At 39.9% G+C, this 19,294-nt stretch overlaps 3 protein-coding genes across 3 annotated transcripts; all 3 read right to left on the reverse strand.

Annotated features, from left to right (window-relative positions):
- Positions 1–10,751: 10,751 nt before the first annotated feature.
- Positions 10,752–11,216, reverse strand: LOC141600594 (protein FAR-RED IMPAIRED RESPONSE 1-like). The gene has a single exon (XM_074420837.1). The coding sequence runs from the start codon at positions 11,214–11,216 to the stop codon at positions 10,752–10,754; it is 465 nt and encodes a 154-aa protein (XP_074276938.1).
- A 24-nt stretch (positions 11,217–11,240) lies between these two features.
- On the reverse strand, positions 11,241–11,597 carry LOC141600595 (protein FAR1-RELATED SEQUENCE 5-like). The gene has a single exon (XM_074420838.1). The coding sequence runs from the start codon at positions 11,595–11,597 to the stop codon at positions 11,241–11,243; it is 357 nt and encodes a 118-aa protein (XP_074276939.1).
- A 27-nt stretch (positions 11,598–11,624) lies between these two features.
- Positions 11,625–12,110, reverse strand: LOC141600596 (protein FAR1-RELATED SEQUENCE 5-like). The gene has a single exon (XM_074420840.1). It carries the CDS (start codon positions 12,108–12,110, stop codon positions 11,625–11,627), a length of 486 nt encoding a protein of 161 aa, XP_074276941.1.
- Between the last annotated feature and the right edge of the window lie 7,184 nt (positions 12,111–19,294).

Genomic DNA, 19,294 nt, shown 5'->3' on the forward strand with positions numbered 1-19,294 from the left:
ATGCCATGTCAGCCGAACCTGACTTCTACCGTGAGATCCGTGCTTGTCTTCCTGATGATCCTACTTTCAAATCCATTCAAGCTAAAATTCAACTTGGGCAAGCTAAGGATTGTAAGATTGATGATGATGGGTATCTTCGTTATCATGGTAGAATTTATGTTCCGAGTGCAGCCGATTTGAGAAAAAGAATTCTTGATGAAGCACACCTCTCTCCTTACTCCATTCATCCGGGAGGTACCAAAATGTACAAAGATTTGAGATTGCAATTCTGGTGGCCTAGGATGAAGATTGAAGTTATGGAGTATGTCAGTAAATGCCTCACCTGCCAGAAAGTAAAGGTAGAGCATCAAAAGCCCGGGGGTTTGCTTCAACCCTTGGATGTTCCTCTTTGGAAATGGGAGTCTATTTCCATGGATTTCGTAATGGCTTTACCCAGGACTTCCACAGGGAAGAATGTTGTTTGGGTGATTGTGGACCGATTGACTAAGTGTGCTCGGTTTATTCCTATCAAAGAAACCTGGAGTTTAGAAGTTCTAGCTCGTGTCTATGTGGATGAGATAGTGCGCTATCATGGGGTTCCTAAAGATATAGTTTCAGATCGGGATCCTCGATTTTGTTCTCGTTTCTGGACTGCATTACAGGAGGCCTTGGGTAGTAAACTATTAATGAGCACTGCTTTTCACGCCGCCACTGATGGTCAGACTGAGAGAACAATTCAAACTTTAGAGGATCTTCTTCGTGCATGTGCTTTAGATTTCCAAACTTCTTGGGAGAAATGTTTACCTCTGGTTGAATTCTCTTACAACAATAGCTATCAAGCCTCCATTAAAATGGCACCATATGAAGCTCTGTACGGTAGAAAATGCCGTACTCAAGTCTGTTGGGATCAAACCCAAAATGTTCCAATGTTAGGACCTGATTTGGTGACCGAGTCCATTGAACAAGTTAAGATCATTCGGGAGCGGATGAAGGCCGCTCAGGACCGTCAAAAATCATATGCTGATGTCCGTCGTCGACCACTTTCCTTTGAGGTTGATGATCAAGTATTCCTTAAAGTGTCACCTATGAAAGGGGTGAAACGGTTTGGCATTAAAGGGAAGCTGAGTCCTAAATATATTGGACCTTTCCGGGTGATTGAAAAGATTGGTCCTGCTGCTTACCGTTTAGAATTGCCCCCAAATCTAAGCAAGGTTCACAATGTCTTCCATGTTTCTCAATTGAGGAAGTACATTAGTGACCCTAGCCATATCATCCAAGAAGAGATTCTTGAATTGGAGCCTAACTTGGCGGTTGAAGAAAGGCCAATTCGGATTCTTGAAAAAGCCAACAAGCAACTTAGGAGCAAAGTTGTACCTCTAGTCCGTGTTCTTTGGCGTTGTGGAAATGTCGAAGAAGAGACTTGGGAGACTGAAGCTTCTATGTTAGCTAAATATCCTGAATTATTCTCGTAAGGTATTCCTTTTCTTACTCTTTTTCCGAGTTACTAAGCCGTGTTTAATCATAATTAGTAAAGATATTATTCTTATTAGAGAACTTTAAACTAAAAGTTTGAAAATGATTTTATGATTTTCAATGGTTTTAACATTAGTGAATGTTAAATCTCGTTGTTGGAGACGTCCCAATAATGGGTTTTCTCATTTATTGGTGTAGAAATATTTTTATATCTTGATATGAATGTGGATGTTCTTGTCTGATCAACAAGAGTATCACCGTTTCATTGAAAAGATACCTATATTTTTCTTATCATTATATTATTAAGATGTTGTATACTATAATTTCTCCTTCTAAGTTTTGAAGACGAAACTTTTTAAAAGGAGGGGTGATTGTAACACCCCGTAATTTCGGACCGTTAATATATTGCGGAAGTAATTTATTAATCAAGTAAAATATGATATTAATGTATTTGAAGTAATAATAATTCAAAGAAATATAATTTTATTATATTTTGAAGTAAAGTATTTATTTTGATAATTTCGAAACGTTTAAAAATAGTTTAAACCATGTAAAAACTTTTTATTTCGAAATAAGGGCATATCGGGGAAAAATGACAACTCTATTGAAAATTGGGCAAACGATTTTGGAAATGGGTCATATGAATACTCAATTTTCTTGTAATCTCGTGTTTAACAACTTTGGTCTTGTCGGAATTTGCATTTGACAAACGGTTCTAATTATTATCGAAACGAGCCAAAACCTACTCGTAAAATCCCGACTAAAACCCGCTCCCTTCCTTTTTTCCTTTCCTTTTCCCGCGGCACCTCCTTTCCCCTTCCTTTTTCTGATTTTTCTTTTCCTTCTTCATTCTCTTGAACATTCTACCAAAAACCACCATTTTCATCTTAATCCAAGCTAAATTCATCATAATTTATTCGTTTCTTGTCGGATTTTCGCATAATTTATATTTCCGGAATCCTCTCTTCGAGATCTACAACCTAGTATGTTTTAATTTCAGTTTTCATTAAGTTGTTTTAAGACGATTTTAGGCAAATTTCGGTTTTTTATACTTATTATTGTGTTTTTATTGTTTATTTAGGTGAAGAATTGGAAGACGAGTTTGGGGACTTGTATATTGTTGAAGATAGTGGTTAGTTGCGTGTTAGGGTTTGGTATTCAAGGTGCTAATTGCTCATTTTCTAGCTTAAGGTAACATATTTCGAGTTACTCGACGAATAATCGTCACATTCCTTGCTTTTTGTATATTTTTGTGATTTTTGTTTGAGTAGTTAATTTTCACATGATAAAATGGGTTGCATGCATGTCTTTTGTTAGTTTAAATTCTCATAATAGTATAGAAATAGAATGGGAACGATTAAGTAATGCTTAAAACGGAGTTAAAATGAACAAAAACGGAAAAATGGAGGAGTGGGGGTGGCGGCCAGCAGGCCCGTGCAGGCCCACGGCTGGCCCGGGTCAGCCCGTTGCTTGTTTCGCGGTTTTCATGCAATATTTGTCATTTCGGGTTCATTAATGTTATAGTTAGTATAAGTTACATATGAGTACACTTTTGAATTGAATCATATTAGTAGTAAAAATTATGTTAATGGTAAAAATTATGTTTATATTGGTAGTTGCACATGTTAGGGTAGATTATAAAATGAAATTGTAATGATTAGGCTCAAAATGAATTTTATAGCGATAATTGTAATGTTTTGATGATTGTGCGAAAAACCGAGCCTTAGTCCCTTTGATCGATTCGATGTCGATTAATTGAGTGATTGGTCACCGCAATTTAACCCGCACTGTCGCAGGTGCTGGGGCGGGTAAAAATTCGGTTGGATGAAATTTTATATGAATTGGATAATCGGCCTTTTTCTTGTTTTAGGCCATTTATCAAGCTTTTAGTTCACATGTATAGTTGGTTGAATTTAATAGTTTCTTATATTGTAGAAACGGCCCTAGATTCCCTGAAGCCTTTAATATTGTTAATATTGCAAAAATTGGTATTGAATACTTCTTGCAGATTGCTGTGTTTGTCATAGATATGTCTTTATAGTCTCTGACGAGTATATGTTCACTGCTTAATAGCCTTTGTGTTCCTGACTTGGTGGGTTTATATCTAAGTTGGGGCATGACCTCGTTACTTATTTTGATAGTAAGTGGCCAGCTTAAGTACTAGCCAACCCTTTAGTGGACTCCTTAGGGTACTCACTTTGTTTTAGAAAAATTGTGGGTCTTGGGTGCGGTGGTGTGTATCCGCATGTGTAGGTCTGCGCAGATTTTAGGCTAGGGTTGTGTTGTGTCTTGGCCATGATTTGATAGAACCTCTGAGCTAAGATACCGGTTCGATTACCTTCCCTACCTCGTGGTATAGACTCGAGTTACAGAGTGTCTATTGACGGTGCTAAAAACTTATGCCTGTCTTTGATATATTGCCCTTTCTTGTATGGTGATTTTATGAATTGTAATAGGTAAGATGTAAGCCGGTTACAATTGATAAAGTTTGGATTACTATTTGTAATATGTTTCACATGATAGTTTAATTTGGTCAGTTTAGGGGTCATAGGTTAGAATACTTGATAATTAAATTGTTTATCATATTGTTTACATGTTACATTACATGTTACATTAAATATGATGTTTCGTGGCTGGGAGGACTCGAAGTTACTCCCCGCTGAATTGTGGCTTTCGTGTTTGTATTAAATGCGATTGACAGGTTGAAGATGATTAGATGGGGTATACAGACGAGGTAGTGAGCAAAAGGACCTTGGACCTTGTTTGGCTAGTTTTTGTAGAAACCTTTTAACTTTTGGTTGTGTATATATTTTGAAGGGACATATGTCTCCCTCTTTGATTTTGGTTTGTATCATTATATTTTCTTATCGTTAGCTATGGCATGTAAATTAGTTGTTAGCTTTTGCAGGTTTTGACACTCTTCTCTCGGAATTGTTTGTGAATGGTTTAGGAAAGTTTTAAAAATTACAGGTTTTGTCTAGTTGAACCAATTACAAACATATCCTGTCAGTTTTTCTGTAGATTTTACGGGTTTATTTAACGCTAATTTTGAGGGTGTCACACCCCGAACTACCAGACTTGGAAGATTGACGGCTCCTTGTCTGTTGACTTACCTTGCGACAGTCTCCCCCGTCTTGAGCCCTTACCTACTGTGGTAAAGGGCCACCGTCTGCCTTCTTTGCCTCTACTTCACCTTCCACTTCGACCATCTCCTGATGCACCCGCCGGCAAGAAGCGGCGAGTTGAGACTGGAGAGGGGTCCACACCTTCAGGGAGTACCCAGCCTTCCACGGCTACTCCCGATCCGACCCCTACTCCCACTACTACTACCACTCCTACTCCTGCTCCACCTCCCACTGACCAGACATAGACTGAGCCGGTCTTCCTGGCTACTTTTAGACCACCTCCTCCCTTTGTAGTGTCCGCGGTCCTGGACCAAGGGGGCGCAGTTTACGGTCTGTTGATTGAGCTTGCAGAGCGTCAGGCTTGTATGGAGAGGGACATGGCTCTTGCCTTACACCCTCTATACGAGTACCACTTGCGGAGACACAGACCGATCCCAGAGGGTTGGCCACACCCTTCCTTCTTCCAGTACCTAGCTGAGGGGTGCCCGGTTTCTGACGAGGACCCAGAAGTGGCGGTGGAGAGAGATCGCGCTGAGGAGCGGAGGAGGAGAGAGGAGGAGAGAGACCCGGAGTACAAGGTGGATGGAGACGACGACGACGACGAGTAGCTACTGGTCTACTCACTTCCCCAGTTTTCTGGCTGGTTTGGGGAAGTTCGTATTTTGTATGTATTGCTTACTCTTTTATTTTGTCTCCTTTATTTATTGCTTTTATTTTATTTATAGGTTGTATATCCCCATTCCCCCATATTTCTGCTGGTGTATGCTGGAGGACAACGAGGGTGTTGTCCATTTTGGTTTGGGGAGGGTATTGCATCCTTTTGAGTCTGCATCTGCATTTGTTTTGCATCCACGTTTATTTTTCAGCCTTGCATTGTTTTATATCATTGAAAAATCCAAAAAAATTGAAAAATTTCAAAAATTCAAAAAAATATTCACGTTTATTTCTCCATATAGGTTGAGTCGGAACGGTAGATTCCCATGATGACAATGCACTATAACTTGTCGTTTTGCTTGAGCCTTGCGCTTTTATTGATAGTTATTAGCTTTGTCATACGCATAGTCTACGAATTACTATTCAAATATAGCTGACTGTTTAGACTTGACCGATAAATTGGCAAACTACTTAAAAATTCTGAGTTTTAGAGCCATAACTGGTGACATTCATGACCAGTTCATTAGGAATTTTGAGTAGTACTCCTTGCATAGCATGTTTGTCTTTTTTGCACATTTATGACATTCAATTTCTCCTCAAATGCACATATTCGGGTTTGTGGTTGGTGTCACATGCAGGGAGGTGTTTGCAAATTCCCCTTTCCTTATACTTTTCACCCATTTAGCTCCAAATTAGCCAAAATTTGTCTTTTTGACCCATTAGCTACATTCCAAATTAAGCCTGCCTAGTCAAGCTAGTTTAGTATGTTCTTTTGTGGTATGAGTTTTTGTCTGCAGTTTGGCCGTATCCCTTTTGTATGGAGTTGTTGGAAAGTTGAGGAGAAGGAGAAAGAAAAGAATAGAAAAATATTGAAAAAAAAAAAGGAGAAAACGTGGAAGAAAAAAAAATGAAAAAGAAAAAAAGGCTGGAACGTGTAAGAAAGAAAAAAAAAAGAGGATGTGAAAATGGAGGAAACAGACGTGCTCCTCTTGTCTGAGTTGAGAAGATGTTCGAAGATGTACAATCGAAAAGTTGTTGTTTTGTTTCAGTTAGTTATTTCAGACGGTGTTTAAAAAAGGAAGTTTGTGACCGTCTGACTCCTCCGTTCTATTCCATATTTTTTTGAGGAGATTGTGTTTGAGTCTAGTGAGTTGTGTGCCAAATGAAGGGCACTTGTACTTAGTCTTTTAGTCAGTTGAGATTCGGATGGTTTCATTATGGTCCTGTTAGGAACTAGTGTAATACCCGTCCTTTCAGAGACCCTTTGACCAGTGTTGACCGGCCTTGGGAGCGGGAATAGTCTTAGAAAGACGTACCTAAGTTTTCTTGGGTTACGAGTTGGGAGTGGTACTCGATAGAGTAGAGGCTACTCGATCGAGTAGCTTAGTTACTCGATCGAGTAAAGGGCTACTCGATCGAGTAGGTTGGGTACTCGATCGAGTATCGAGTTTGCAGCGAGGGTTTTATATCGCGTTTTGTTAAACCCGCAAATCATTTCCGCCTCATTCCTTCCATCCTTTAGTCGCCTCTTTCCCTTCCCTTCACCACAAAACCTCCATGAAAGCCCTTTGAAGGTCCTCGTGCCTTAGGAGAGCGTAGCTTGAGTCGGGTAGCGGTCTTTTGCCGGGTTTCTCCTTATAGGTATGTCATAATCATCATCACTTTTCCCATCGTTGTGATTAGGGTTTGCTTGATAGTAATAGATAGTTGTTTTGCCCTTATAGGCTTTGCTTGGTTGCTGGTTATGACGTGTGTCGGCGCGGATTGGTTGCGGTTGCGTAAAGGTAGGTTCGCCTACTCAGTTTCTGTAGATAGCCTAGTGTGTCGATCGTTGTATCGTTGTTGTTGTGTTGTGATTTCGGTTGTGTGACGGTATGTAGACAATGTTGTGATTGTGATTGTGATTGTTTGTCTGTGGTTCTCGAGATGCGTTCTCGGCTGAGTGGAGTCACTTGCGGAAGCGGCTTCACGCCCTAGTTTCGCCCTTCGTGGAACCCGCCACGGAAGGGGATGTGCACATTAATGGGACAGGGTTATCGCTCGGTATGATGAGCGGGGCTTAGGTGGGAATGGCTGCGGTCCCCCACTGGCAGGGCTGGTCCAGTGGACAGTCGGTGACGGAGTTGGAGTGGAGTACCTGATTGTGATTGATTGTATTGTGTTGGTTTGTTAGTTGTGGTTAACTTGATTGTATCTTATCTCAGTACTGACCTTGTGTGGTTGTCTTGTTTGTTTATGTGTCTGCCGTGATCCCTTATGGTGAGCAGTCTGTCTTAGCAGGTGTTGATGTGGTTGCTAGCTGTAGTCCGGGCAGGGATGAGTCGCCACGAGATTTAATAGTTATAGCAAGTAGTCCTTGAGTTGTATCTTTTATGTTATTAATTGGATAAATGGCTTGTAAAGTAACTTAATAGTTCTTTTATCGACATTTGATTATTACTATCCTCGGGCAACCGAGATGGTAACGCCTTTATATGCTAAGGAAGGCCTAGTTAAGGCTCCTCTGTATATGGGGGTGTTACAACTAGCTTGACGCTTTTACCTCCACATTTCCATACCATGTTTTGCCTTTTTCTTACCTGAACCTCACTATTCCCAAATCATTTGCAAACCCTCGGCTGTGACGGACATTATTGGTTGGAATGTGTTCATTAGTACTTGAATTGTCTTTCATTTTTGTTGCATGCATGCTATGTAGGTCGCAGTTAGGTGAGTGACTGTCTTTCCTTATCTCTTTTACATATAACATTCACCCTTTGCTTCATGAGAGAAGAGTGACCATGAGAGAGTCCGATTTTGTTGGTATTGCAAGGTCGAAAGGTTGGCTATATTTCTGAACAGCTTATAATTCGTTTGCGTATTGACTGCTTAGCTTTAACTGTTAATTTTTGTTGCATTAAAGTGGTTCAAGTAGACAAGTTAAGCTAGCTCTGAGTTATCAATTCCGTTCCATTAGTGTATAGTTTTGAGTTTACTCGAGGACGAGTAAAGGTTCGGTTTGGGGAGATTTGATACGTGCCTAATGTATAGTCTTTTTAGCCTATTTCAGCACGTATTTCTATGCATTTTCATATTGTTTTTTTATGGTATTTTGCCCTGAATTGGCTACTTTGGTTCGTTTTGTCCATTTCGTAGAAATGAACGCGAAAGTAGTGGAATCGTACCCTTTTTCGTCCTTTTTGCATGCATTTAGAGGAGACGGGATTTTCCTGAGTGAGATACTGCATTTGGAAGCGTCGTGGCACGCATTACGAGGCATTTAGGCAAGGACGTGAGCTGAATTGAAGTCAAGTCACTCGATCGAGTGGTTTCTACATCCCAGAAGTGGTCGATCGAGTACTTTGTACTCGATCCTTAAGCTGCACAAAGACCTGTTACTCGATCGAGCAGCTTTCCAGTCGATCGAGTAGAAATTGCTGAAGAATTGGTCGATCGAGTGGTTTTAATCCACTCGATCGAGTGGTTTCATTGGTTTTGGGCTTTAAACAGCCCATGAGTTGTTTATTTTCGCTAAACTTATTTTGTTTGCTATTTAAGCACGCTTTACTAGGTTAATTAGGATCATCTTTTCATCTAACAAACTCTCTACTGTTAACATTATTACGTTGCTTCATCCTTCTCTACTGTTACTTTAATTCGAGATTGTTTCACTTGGAATTTGTGTTCTTTACACCGGATTGCTTGGATTGTAATTCCTTCTCTCCCTTTAATAATAATTATTCAATTTTTTGCTTTTATTACTTATTTCGTTGCATTTACTTCTTTGCCCTAATTTTCCTTATTGCGATCTATTGTTATTTCATTATGTTTTCTGCTGGAATTTTAATTGCTGTTAGTTTACTTAGCGATATGAGTAACTAAATCCCTTTCATGTTGGGATTAGGGAATCATGTAGAAATATGACGACGTAGTAAATGAATTAGATGAATTAATTGTGAGACCCTGTCACCATAGCAATTTAACTGTATTTATCCGACCTAGTTGAGTGCACGCTTCTATGTCACCCTTTAATCTGGCTAAAATTAATCCTGGATCGAAAGGTTGGACTAAATAGGCCTGCTATGAACAGTAGACTACCCTAATGAGGACGAAAGTTAAGTTAGTGGTATTTTAGGATAGAAAGTGGATCGAAAGGACCTTTTAACATCCGTCTCACATTAGTTCGTCTGAGTCATTTACAGCTGAGTTATTGGACTACCGTAGTGAACCGAAATCCCGACATGTCCCTCTCTTCTTGATAGTATAAACCGATTTTTTTTCTGCCCTTATTGCTTTTGTTTTTATTTCTTTTCCCTTTAAATCTCGTAGTTTAGAAATCAATTCAACAAAACCCCCCATTGTTACTTTAGGACTAGAATTAGGCAACTGTTAATTACATTACCTCCCTGTGGATTCGATACTCGACTGCCTCTGCTACATTTTAGTTGAGACCGTTAGGTTTTATCTTTGATAGGGTTGCGATAGCCGTGTCATCGAACAACCTGAAGTTTGAAAAATTTTTAATTCAAGAGAGTGTTATATTCCGGAAACAAATTTCAATAAAGTTTATTATGTTCTTGCAGAACAACAATAATGTTTATTGTGCAAAACGCCTTAAAATTATTGTACTCTGGGAAAACAATTCCAATCAAGTTGATGATGTCCTGTGAGAACAACAATAATGAACCTTTAATACAAATGTAATATACTTTGGCTATAAGAGTAATGTACTTTGGCAGTGAAATCCAATTGTACATACAAGCCTTTAAGAATGTTCCTTGCAGAACAACAATAATGATCCTTTAATACAAAAGTAATATACTTTGGCTATAAGAGTAATGTACTTTGGCAGTGAAATCGAATTGTACATACAAGCCTTTAAGAATGTTCCTTGCAGAACAACAATAATGATCCTTTAATACAAATGTAATATACTTTCCCTATAAGAGTAATGTACTTTGGCAGTAAAATCGAATTGTACATACAAGCCTTTAAGAATGTTCTCGTAGTGTATATTATGGATGTCTATCCTTGAATCAAAAATTTTCACCTTCCACTTCGTTATCAGATTCATCTTCTTCATCGTGGTCCTCCACATCATCAGATTCATCTCCTTCATCGTCGTCATCTTCATGGTAGTATTTGGTGAATATGCAACAAAATGTAAATTAAATATCAGATTTTATAAGGAGAAAATGGCCAAAATAAACAAATAAATTGATATAGATTTAATGTTAACCAAATATAAATTGCTGAAATTCTCATTTGTGCCTTGTAACAACCATAATGTTCATTGCACAAAGAGCTTATGTGCCTCCATATAAGAGTGATGATTTTGGAAGGTAAACACTATGCGCTATGCTTGTATAATTTAATAATTATTTAACATTAATGTAATATGCTTTAACAAGAAACCAAATTATACATACCTGTTAGATGGTTTGTTTCTTTGCAAGTCCTAGAGTTGTGTCCTTGGCGGCCACATGTTTTGCAGTACCTCTTCTCTTTTCCTCTCTTCTTTAGGGCTTTTAACATTTATGATTAAATTCTCTTGCCCTTGGTCCTACCCTTGTGTTTAGATTTTTTAGGAACATGAATCACCAACTTCTGAGGTATTTTGCAGCCCACGTACTTTTCTATTTCTTTTATCTTGTTTTTCTTCTTTGCTGGAACACTTCTGTTACTAATCATATCCAATCTAATATCTCTTAGTTTTTCAATCAAAAGCTTCATGTCATTATCATCACACTCAGCTACGCTGGCACAAGAATAAACCTCTTGCCACAGCTCAGTACTCAAACTTTTCCGGTCAGGAAACTTTTGAGAGACATCTATCAGTTTACCATCTTTATCAAAGACAGGCTTACTCATTGCAGCTTTTGTCCATCTTTGCATTATGTACTTTTCTTTTATTTTCTGAAAATCTTGGTTGTGTAGAATCCAAAGGCAGTGCCTGCACAACAAGCTCATTCTCTGAAACATAGAACATGAACAAGTAATCTCCATGTTATCTGGTGAATATGCTACGTTCTATGACTTATTTGGCATCTGCAAGTCTGTTAGAATATATATTTTTATCTCATTAATCTTCTCCACATCTTTAAAACGGTAATCAGACAAAGCTGAAACCAATTCTGTTTGGAAGTCTTTGAAAATGTTGTGCGAGTACATTTCAGAAGCATGGACTTCAAGGTTTAACTTTGTTTTCCGTGGGATTTCAGAGTGTTTGTTGTCACTGTTCAACTTGGACTGCTTGTGTCTTTGTGCTTCCAAGGCACTCTCATAGCACACCCAAAACTCAACAAGGGTCAAATGAGGTGTGAGGAACCTGTCAAAGAAACTGTTTTCATTCTTAGACCTAGAAGTAACCCTCATCAAGCCAGACATTGAAACATCTTTAAAATAGGCAGGGATTCACTGTTCCCTGAGATCGTACAAATCTGAAAACCACTCGTGTTCTACAAGTTGATAATCAGTCATTATCTTCCCCCATTGTTCTTCGAATTCATCAGGCTCAAGTTGGTTGTTCCAAACACACCTATTGAGCCTGGTCTTAAAATCCTCATCTTGAAACAGTTGATAACTGACTTTTTCTCTTAGTTTCATCATTATGTGCCACATGCACAGTCTGTGTGTTGACTCCTTAAACACTTCCGGGACTACCGACTTTATTGATTTGTCCTGATCAGTAATTATAATTCTCGGCTGGCACCTGCTCATTGCTTCCAAAAATGTCTTGAACATCCATGTATAACTCTCAATACTTTCATCGCCTATCAACCTAGCTCCAAAGGTTATGCACCTTTTGTGGTGATCAACTCCTGTGAAAGGCACAAACACCATATCGTACTTGTTTGTTCCATATGTAGCATCTGCTGATAACACCTCACCGAACAGCATGTAGTTCTTTATGCAGATCGGATCTGCCCAAAACACTCCAGCCAGACACTTGTTTTCATCTACTATAAAATCAAAGTAAAATGAACCGCATTTGTCTTTTCTCCCAATAAGATTTTTGTAATACCCCGTATTTTATTATCGATTGAGCGAGATATTATTATTTAATAGTAACGTAAAAATAATTAAATCATGTTGTTATGGTAATGGTAAAAGCGTAAAGGTAATTAATTGATTCATATTGTAAGATGAGTCGGGTTTATAGTTTTAGGTGGCATGTTGGGTCAAGATGTTATAACCCATTTACCCACTTACCTATTTACCATTTTACCACTCACCAAAACCCTAAAACCAAACCCTAAATCAACCTTAAAACCCAATCCCCTTCCTACCGTCATTTTTGCACATCATCATCATCAACCTCTTTTCCTCCATGCCGCAAGCCTCAATTACAGCCAACGAGCGCACGCCGGTGAGTGTGGAGGGAGTAGGGTCTGCCGTGAGTCTAGGGAACCTGTTGCTGGTGGACGAGGGTGGTTGTACTTGCCGGAATAGCGCAGATCGACGGCCGTCGTAGGTAAGGTTCCCTGTTTTTTCTTTTCTGTCATGCTAGTTTGATCTGGGTTGTACGTCGTTTAGGGGCTTTTATAGCAGTCGTAGGGGTGTGGGATGTGTTGCTGGTTGTGAGTCGAGTCGTGTGGTGGTAGGTTGAGTGGTTGTCGTCGCTGGTGGTGGTTGCAGTGGTGGCGATTAAGCGCCGGGGTTGAAATGGGTGGTTTTGTTTCATTTCAGACATGGGATAATGGGGTGGCACCACCGTGGACTCGGGGGAGGTCGAATCGGTGGTGCCACGTGTGTCAGAGGCGACGTTCGACGGTGGTGTCAAGGGTGGTGGTTAGGCGAGGTGGCAGGGATGTGTCGTGGTGGCAGACGAGTCAGAAATGGGCCTGTTGTGGTGTTTTGTGGCGGCAGAGTTGCAGACAGGGGGTGTTGGTGGTGGTGGTTCTAACCACCGACGTGGGTCAACCACGTTGGTGGTGGTTGGTGGTGACCAGGCCAGACCTGGTGTCAGGCCTGGTGGTTGACACGTCTGTCGCGTACCTGTCAAAAATAAAACCTAACGGTCTCAACTAAAATGTAGTAGAGGCAGTCGAGTATCGAATCCACAGGGAGGTAATGCAACTACAGCTATCTATTTCTAATTCTACGGTAACAATTGGTGTTGATTAAATTTTTGGTTCTAAACTACGGAGTTGAAGGGAAAGAGAAATAAGCAAAGAGCAGTAAATAAAGCAGGAAAATGAATTAAAACTATCAATAAGAGGGAGACATGTCGGGAATTCGGTTCACTACGGTAGTTCAACAACTTAGCAGCGAATGACTCAGACGAACTAAAGCGAGACGGATATTAGAAGGTCATTTCGGTCCACTTCCCACCCTAAAATACCACTAACTTAACTTTCGTCCTCATTAGGCTAGTCTACTGTTTATAGCAGGCCTATTTAGTCCAATCTTTCGATCCAGGATTAATTGTAGCCAGATTAATGGGTGACATAGAAGCGTGCACTCAACTAGGTCGAGAATTACAGTTATATTGCTATAGTGACAGAGTCTCTTATCGGTTCATCTAATTCATTCACTACGTCGTCATTATTCTACCGCAGATTCCCTAATCCCAACATGAAGGGGTTTAGCTACTCATACTCATAATTAATCTAACAGCAGATAATTTCCCAGCAGATAACATAACGAAATAATAAATAAACTCGATAATAGAAATTAGGGCAAGGAAGAATGATAACAATAACAAGAATTAAAGACAACAAGAAGGTTAATTATTATTAAAGGAAGAGAGAAGATTACAATCCAAGAAATTTCCGGCGTAAGGACACGAAATCCAACGAAGGAATTCCGGGAACAAGAGTAGCAGTCGAAGGTTTAAGCAACGTAACAATGTTCTACTGTGAAGGATAGTAAAAAGATAGATAAAAAGATAACTAATAACCTAGTAAAACATAGGTTATATAGTCAAACAACTTAAGAGTTTATGCGGAAAAGTAAAACATGGACTAATTAAAAGCCCACGCCTGTGAAAACCTCTCGATCGAGTAGATTAGACTACTCGATCGACCATCAACTCAGTAGAAGTCCCTCGATCGACCAGCAGGGTATTCGATCGAGGACTTGGTCATGTGCATCTTACTCGATCGAGTAAGGAATAGCTCGATCGAGCCTTGAGGAGCTTGGGAACCACTCGATAGACCATCAAACAGCTCGATAGACCACCTAACAGCTCGATAGACCACTTGGGTCTTCAATTTAGCTCACGTCTTCACCCAAATGCCTCGTAATGCGTGCAACGACACTTCCAAGTGCAACATCTCACTCTGGGACAATCCCGTCTCCTCTAAATGCATGCAAAAAGGACGAAAAGGAGTATGGTTCCGCTACTTCCGCGATTATCCCTACAAAAAGGAGAAAATACACCAAAGTAGCCAATTCGGGGCAAAATACTATAAAAACAGTATGGAAATGCATAGAAATACGTGCTGAAATAGGCCAAAAAGACTATACATTAGGCACGTATCAGTGGTCGGCGGTGAGGGCTGGTGGTTGTTGGAGGGAGTTGTGTCGGGTTGAAGGGGGTGTGTTTGTGTGTCGGGTTGAGTTATTGTTTTTGGGTAATTTTGTTACGGTTTCTATTTTTAGTAAGTCGGAAAAATATGTACATTACTATTATTTCTATTATTTCTATTATTAGTTTTAGTTATTAAGTCGATATTAAGTAGCGATGACGGAATCATATATTTAGGCTTTGAGTCGGGATTCTATTTCGGGAAGGTTACTATTTTTAGTAACCTGCTATTTTTAGTAAGTTGCTATTTTTGGAAACTTCCCATTTTAGGAAACTTTCTATTTTGGATAACTTACATTTTTTTTAGTAACTTCTAATTTGGGAAAGTTTCTACTTATAGTGACTCTTGAGTATGGGAACGGGAATAGTTAAGCGAATTAATTATGTTATGTATATGTTTAGGTGGCGAGTTTCGGGTGGAGTACTTCTGATCTACAGTTAGCTTATTACCGCTATTTGAGGTAGGGGAATACACTGGACTTGATATAGTACTATGTGACTGGATTGACTGAATCGGTGATTTATATGTTATAATATGATTGTCTGATTTAATTCCGTTAAGTATTATCGTTGAACTGTTTTACTATATTATTGCATCGGAGTTGGTGGAGGTGGAGGTGAGTATGGTGTGGTGATAAGACCCAGGCGGGTTCTGCAGGACTTGCCCTGGTGTCCTCAGCTGCGTTCTGGCAGATCGGCTACGGTCGATGTATAGTCTACCGGGGATCGGTATGGCTGGGTTATCCGGGTTATGAGTTGTGATGGCGGTGGTGGTGATGGAGGAGCATGTGTATTATGTTGATGTTTTATTGTATTACCTACTCAGCTTCGTGGCTGACCCTGTGTATTCGTGTACGCGTGTGATGATCCAATTATTGGTGAGCAGATTGACAGGTATTTCAGAGACTGATGGGAGCTGGCCGGGAAGAGAGCTTGGATGACTGACTTAGTGCCTAGCCCACCTTAGTCTTATTAGTAGTTTTATCAGACTTTATCTTTTGGTCGTATTTTGAGACTTTGTTTTATTTCCAGTTGTAATCTCACTATAAACATTCTAATAAAGTACTGCGTTTTCTTCCCTTTGTTATCTATGTAACACCCCCTTATACCAAGGTACCTTACCAAGGACTACCCTAGCATAAAAGGTTGTTACCATCTCGGTTGCCCGAGGTTAGTATATATCAAAAGCAACAGTCCAAACACATTTATTAATGTACGGTAATTATAAAAATGACATAGACTCCAAAATCTAATACACGAATTATCCAAATGGCAACAACTACCAAAACAATAACTAAAGCTCGTGATGGTGTCATCTAATCCAGCGTGGTGACTCTCCCATGACTGCCCCCAAGCTCAATAAATGTATCACCTGTCACAATCTGCTCACCATCCCCGAATAGATCACCGCAGGTTTTAGAAAACAACAACACGGGGTCAGTACTACTCAATCAATATAAGACAACAAACAATACAATCAGCTGATCATCGATCTCACACAGTAACCAACCACACACCGAAGTGTGAAGCCCTGTCAGATTACCCATCGCAACAGGTAATCCTCGCCGCCAGTGGGTGACCGCAGCCTATCCCCACCTAGTCCAGCTCATCAACGAGCGACTAACAATCCCTGTCCCTTAATGTGCACATCCCCTCCCGTGGCGGGTTCCACGGAGGGCGAACTAGGGTGTGAAGCCACTCCCGCAAGTGACTCCACCACAATCACACGAACCACAGCATCACAGCTGTCACAACACCACAACCGTCACAACACAATCACCTCACCACCGTCACCACAACACCCATACTCCGATGATCAGCAGATAACAACAATTACAATACAATAGTAATCTCAATCAATTAACAGTACTGAGTAGGGGGAAACCCTACCTTTTCGCAATCCGCTATGCTGCAATAACCCATACAAATGCATAACAAATATCACATCGTCACCTACAACAATAATCACATAATACAATTACACATTGCACAATCCCATTTTCCCCAATTCCATATATACAGTAACCCCAAAAGAATACAAATGACAAGGGAATGAAACTTACCAACAGTAGAATAAGAGACTACACGCAAGGATCACGACGATTTGCACACACAACGAGATATGAGGATGATTAGGGAGTGATTAGGGAGAGATCGTAGAATGATTAGGGTTGGAAGTGATGTTTTAGAAACTGACGTCGAATATAAAATAACCCTAACATTCCCTAATCAAACCGATAAAATAACATTCGCAGACCAGGATACTCGGTCGAGTAAAGCTATACTCGGCCGAGTATCATCTACTCGGTCGAGTATTCTCCATACTCGGCCGAGTATTACTCGGCAGAACCAAAACAGACTCCACAATTAACACTACTCGGCCGAGTAGGCTCTACTCGGTCGAGCATACAACTTAACAAAATCCGTAGTGTTACAATCTTCCCCCCTTAAAAAGAACTTCGTCCCCGAAGTTCCAACCCAACCTATAAAACATGGACACCTAACACCAGCTCCACTAACCACGCTTACTAGCTAACATATCCTCTCGGTATAGACTCCATAACATTATCGAATAACCACAAAATAATATTTCCAATCTTGTCTCACTTCCATAACACTCAATAGCACTCAATACCAAGACAATCCACAAAAGAAGATCAACCATCAAAACGGAATGTTACATTCTACCACTCTTAAAAAGGAACTTCGTCCTCGAAGTTTACTCACACTCATCAACATCATCATCCAGCTGCCAAAACTCTCGAACTCATAAATATCATCATCCACTTTTATCAACACTATCGAAAAAATCTCACACTCCTAAACATCGAACTACTACAAGCACAACCATGGCCTTTTAACACTATCAACCACTATATGTACCCATCCATTCCTTATGCTACACCAATACTCTACGTTCAATAATATTACGACATGCACAACCCTCAAACGCTCTTTGCCGCATCCTACTCCTCTTAAGACACATGTTACGTCCTCGTAACTCACTAATACTAGAACCTTAGCTATACCTCTCATTATCTTCATCACCACCACATATCAAAGATAACCTCCTATACCCTCACACCTATAACCATTCCTATTTCCAAGGCTCTCTTACTTAAACAGTTCTCATACCTCAACTCATTCTACACTCCATCTAGCCAATACCACAAAATCCTGATCATAACAAACACTCTAACTCTTCCACATTACCGCAACACGACATACCTCTCTATATATATAAAACTCTTATCGCCAAAAGCATAACTCACGATCCACACTTGTTACGTACAGTCACACTAGATCCTCAAGTTCCTTTCTTTCATTACCGCAAGACTCATACATAACTTAACACGACACTAATTACCCAACACCCTACACTCACTGTCTCAACAAAGGATTATGAACCACCTGCATATATCAGATCATTACCACACATGTTCCACGAATCACTTGCCATTACCATGTCTACCAAGACCTCATCTAGAACAAGATAAAAATTACTGTAACAACCTATCCCAACTATGTCCCATCAACAGAATATCACTATACCATGACAACAACGAAAACATATACAACTCTCTTTTATGTCATACTCTACCCTCATTCCCAAACTGAAACTGGTAAGACACATCAACAAACAAAACAACAGTCTACATGTCTAACCAAAACTCACAAGAAAAAACAGCAACAAAACAACAATCGTGCATAATCGGGTCTCAGACTTTCGAAACTCAAATCGTAACCACCTCGTATACTCCACCACAACCGGTGACGGCATCGCAACACCGCCACCAACAGCCGCACCGCAGCGCGAAAATGCCCGCATCACAACACGAAGTACCGTGCCCGGATCACCACCCGAGGCACAACAACAACATCGATAAACATTACACCCACATATAATTTCCACAAACACTGACTCAGTATAACTCTTCGGACAAGAAAACTTACTTAAAACTGCTTTACTCGATCATAACACAACATTTTATACGGAATAGACATACAAGAATCTCATGCATATCATCCATACCTTTTCACGGAATAAAATATGTATCATCAATACACATACGATTTTAACTATCCATGCCAGATCAATCAAATTATTACTTTTTGAACCTTATTCCATTAGATTGTCGTACCCAACATATATAACATTCATATAACAACTTTATGACTATCACACCATACCGCTTCTCGTGAGGTCAGAACCTCACACAAACATTTATACACATTATAGACCCATAACCACATCCAACTAGTCAATCCTGATCACATAAGTTACCACTTGACAAAAGTTACCTCTCACCCGAGCTTAACTCGTACACCCCTCATAACATATTCTCCTATTCGCATAACCATCACCCCCCGCCAAGTGTAACCATACCATTAATACTCAACTACTAACAACCGCCTCATATAACCACATCTTACACTCTCTCACAACCATACATATCAATCTGGTCTCTACAAAATCAAACTCATTAGAATAACTAGCTTCCCTAAAGTAACATCATCCTCAACCACTAGTGACAATACTATGACACCAACA

Source organism: Silene latifolia, chromosome 9 (assembly GCF_048544455.1).
Source record: "Silene latifolia isolate original U9 population chromosome 9, ASM4854445v1, whole genome shotgun sequence".
In the NCBI taxonomy this organism is placed as follows: domain Eukaryota; kingdom Viridiplantae; phylum Streptophyta; class Magnoliopsida; order Caryophyllales; family Caryophyllaceae; genus Silene; species Silene latifolia.

Bases quoted from the DNA above. Each gene is read 5' to 3' on its own strand.
- LOC141600594 (XM_074420837.1), bottom strand. From the start codon at position 11,216: ATGGAGATTACTTGTTCATGTTCTATGTTTCAGAGAATGAGCTTGTTG.
- LOC141600595 (XM_074420838.1), bottom strand. From the start codon at position 11,597: ATGTCTGGCTTGATGAGGGTTACTTCTAGGTCTAAGAATGAAAACAGT.
- LOC141600596 (XM_074420840.1), bottom strand. From the start codon at position 12,110: ATGCTGTTCGGTGAGGTGTTATCAGCAGATGCTACATATGGAACAAAC.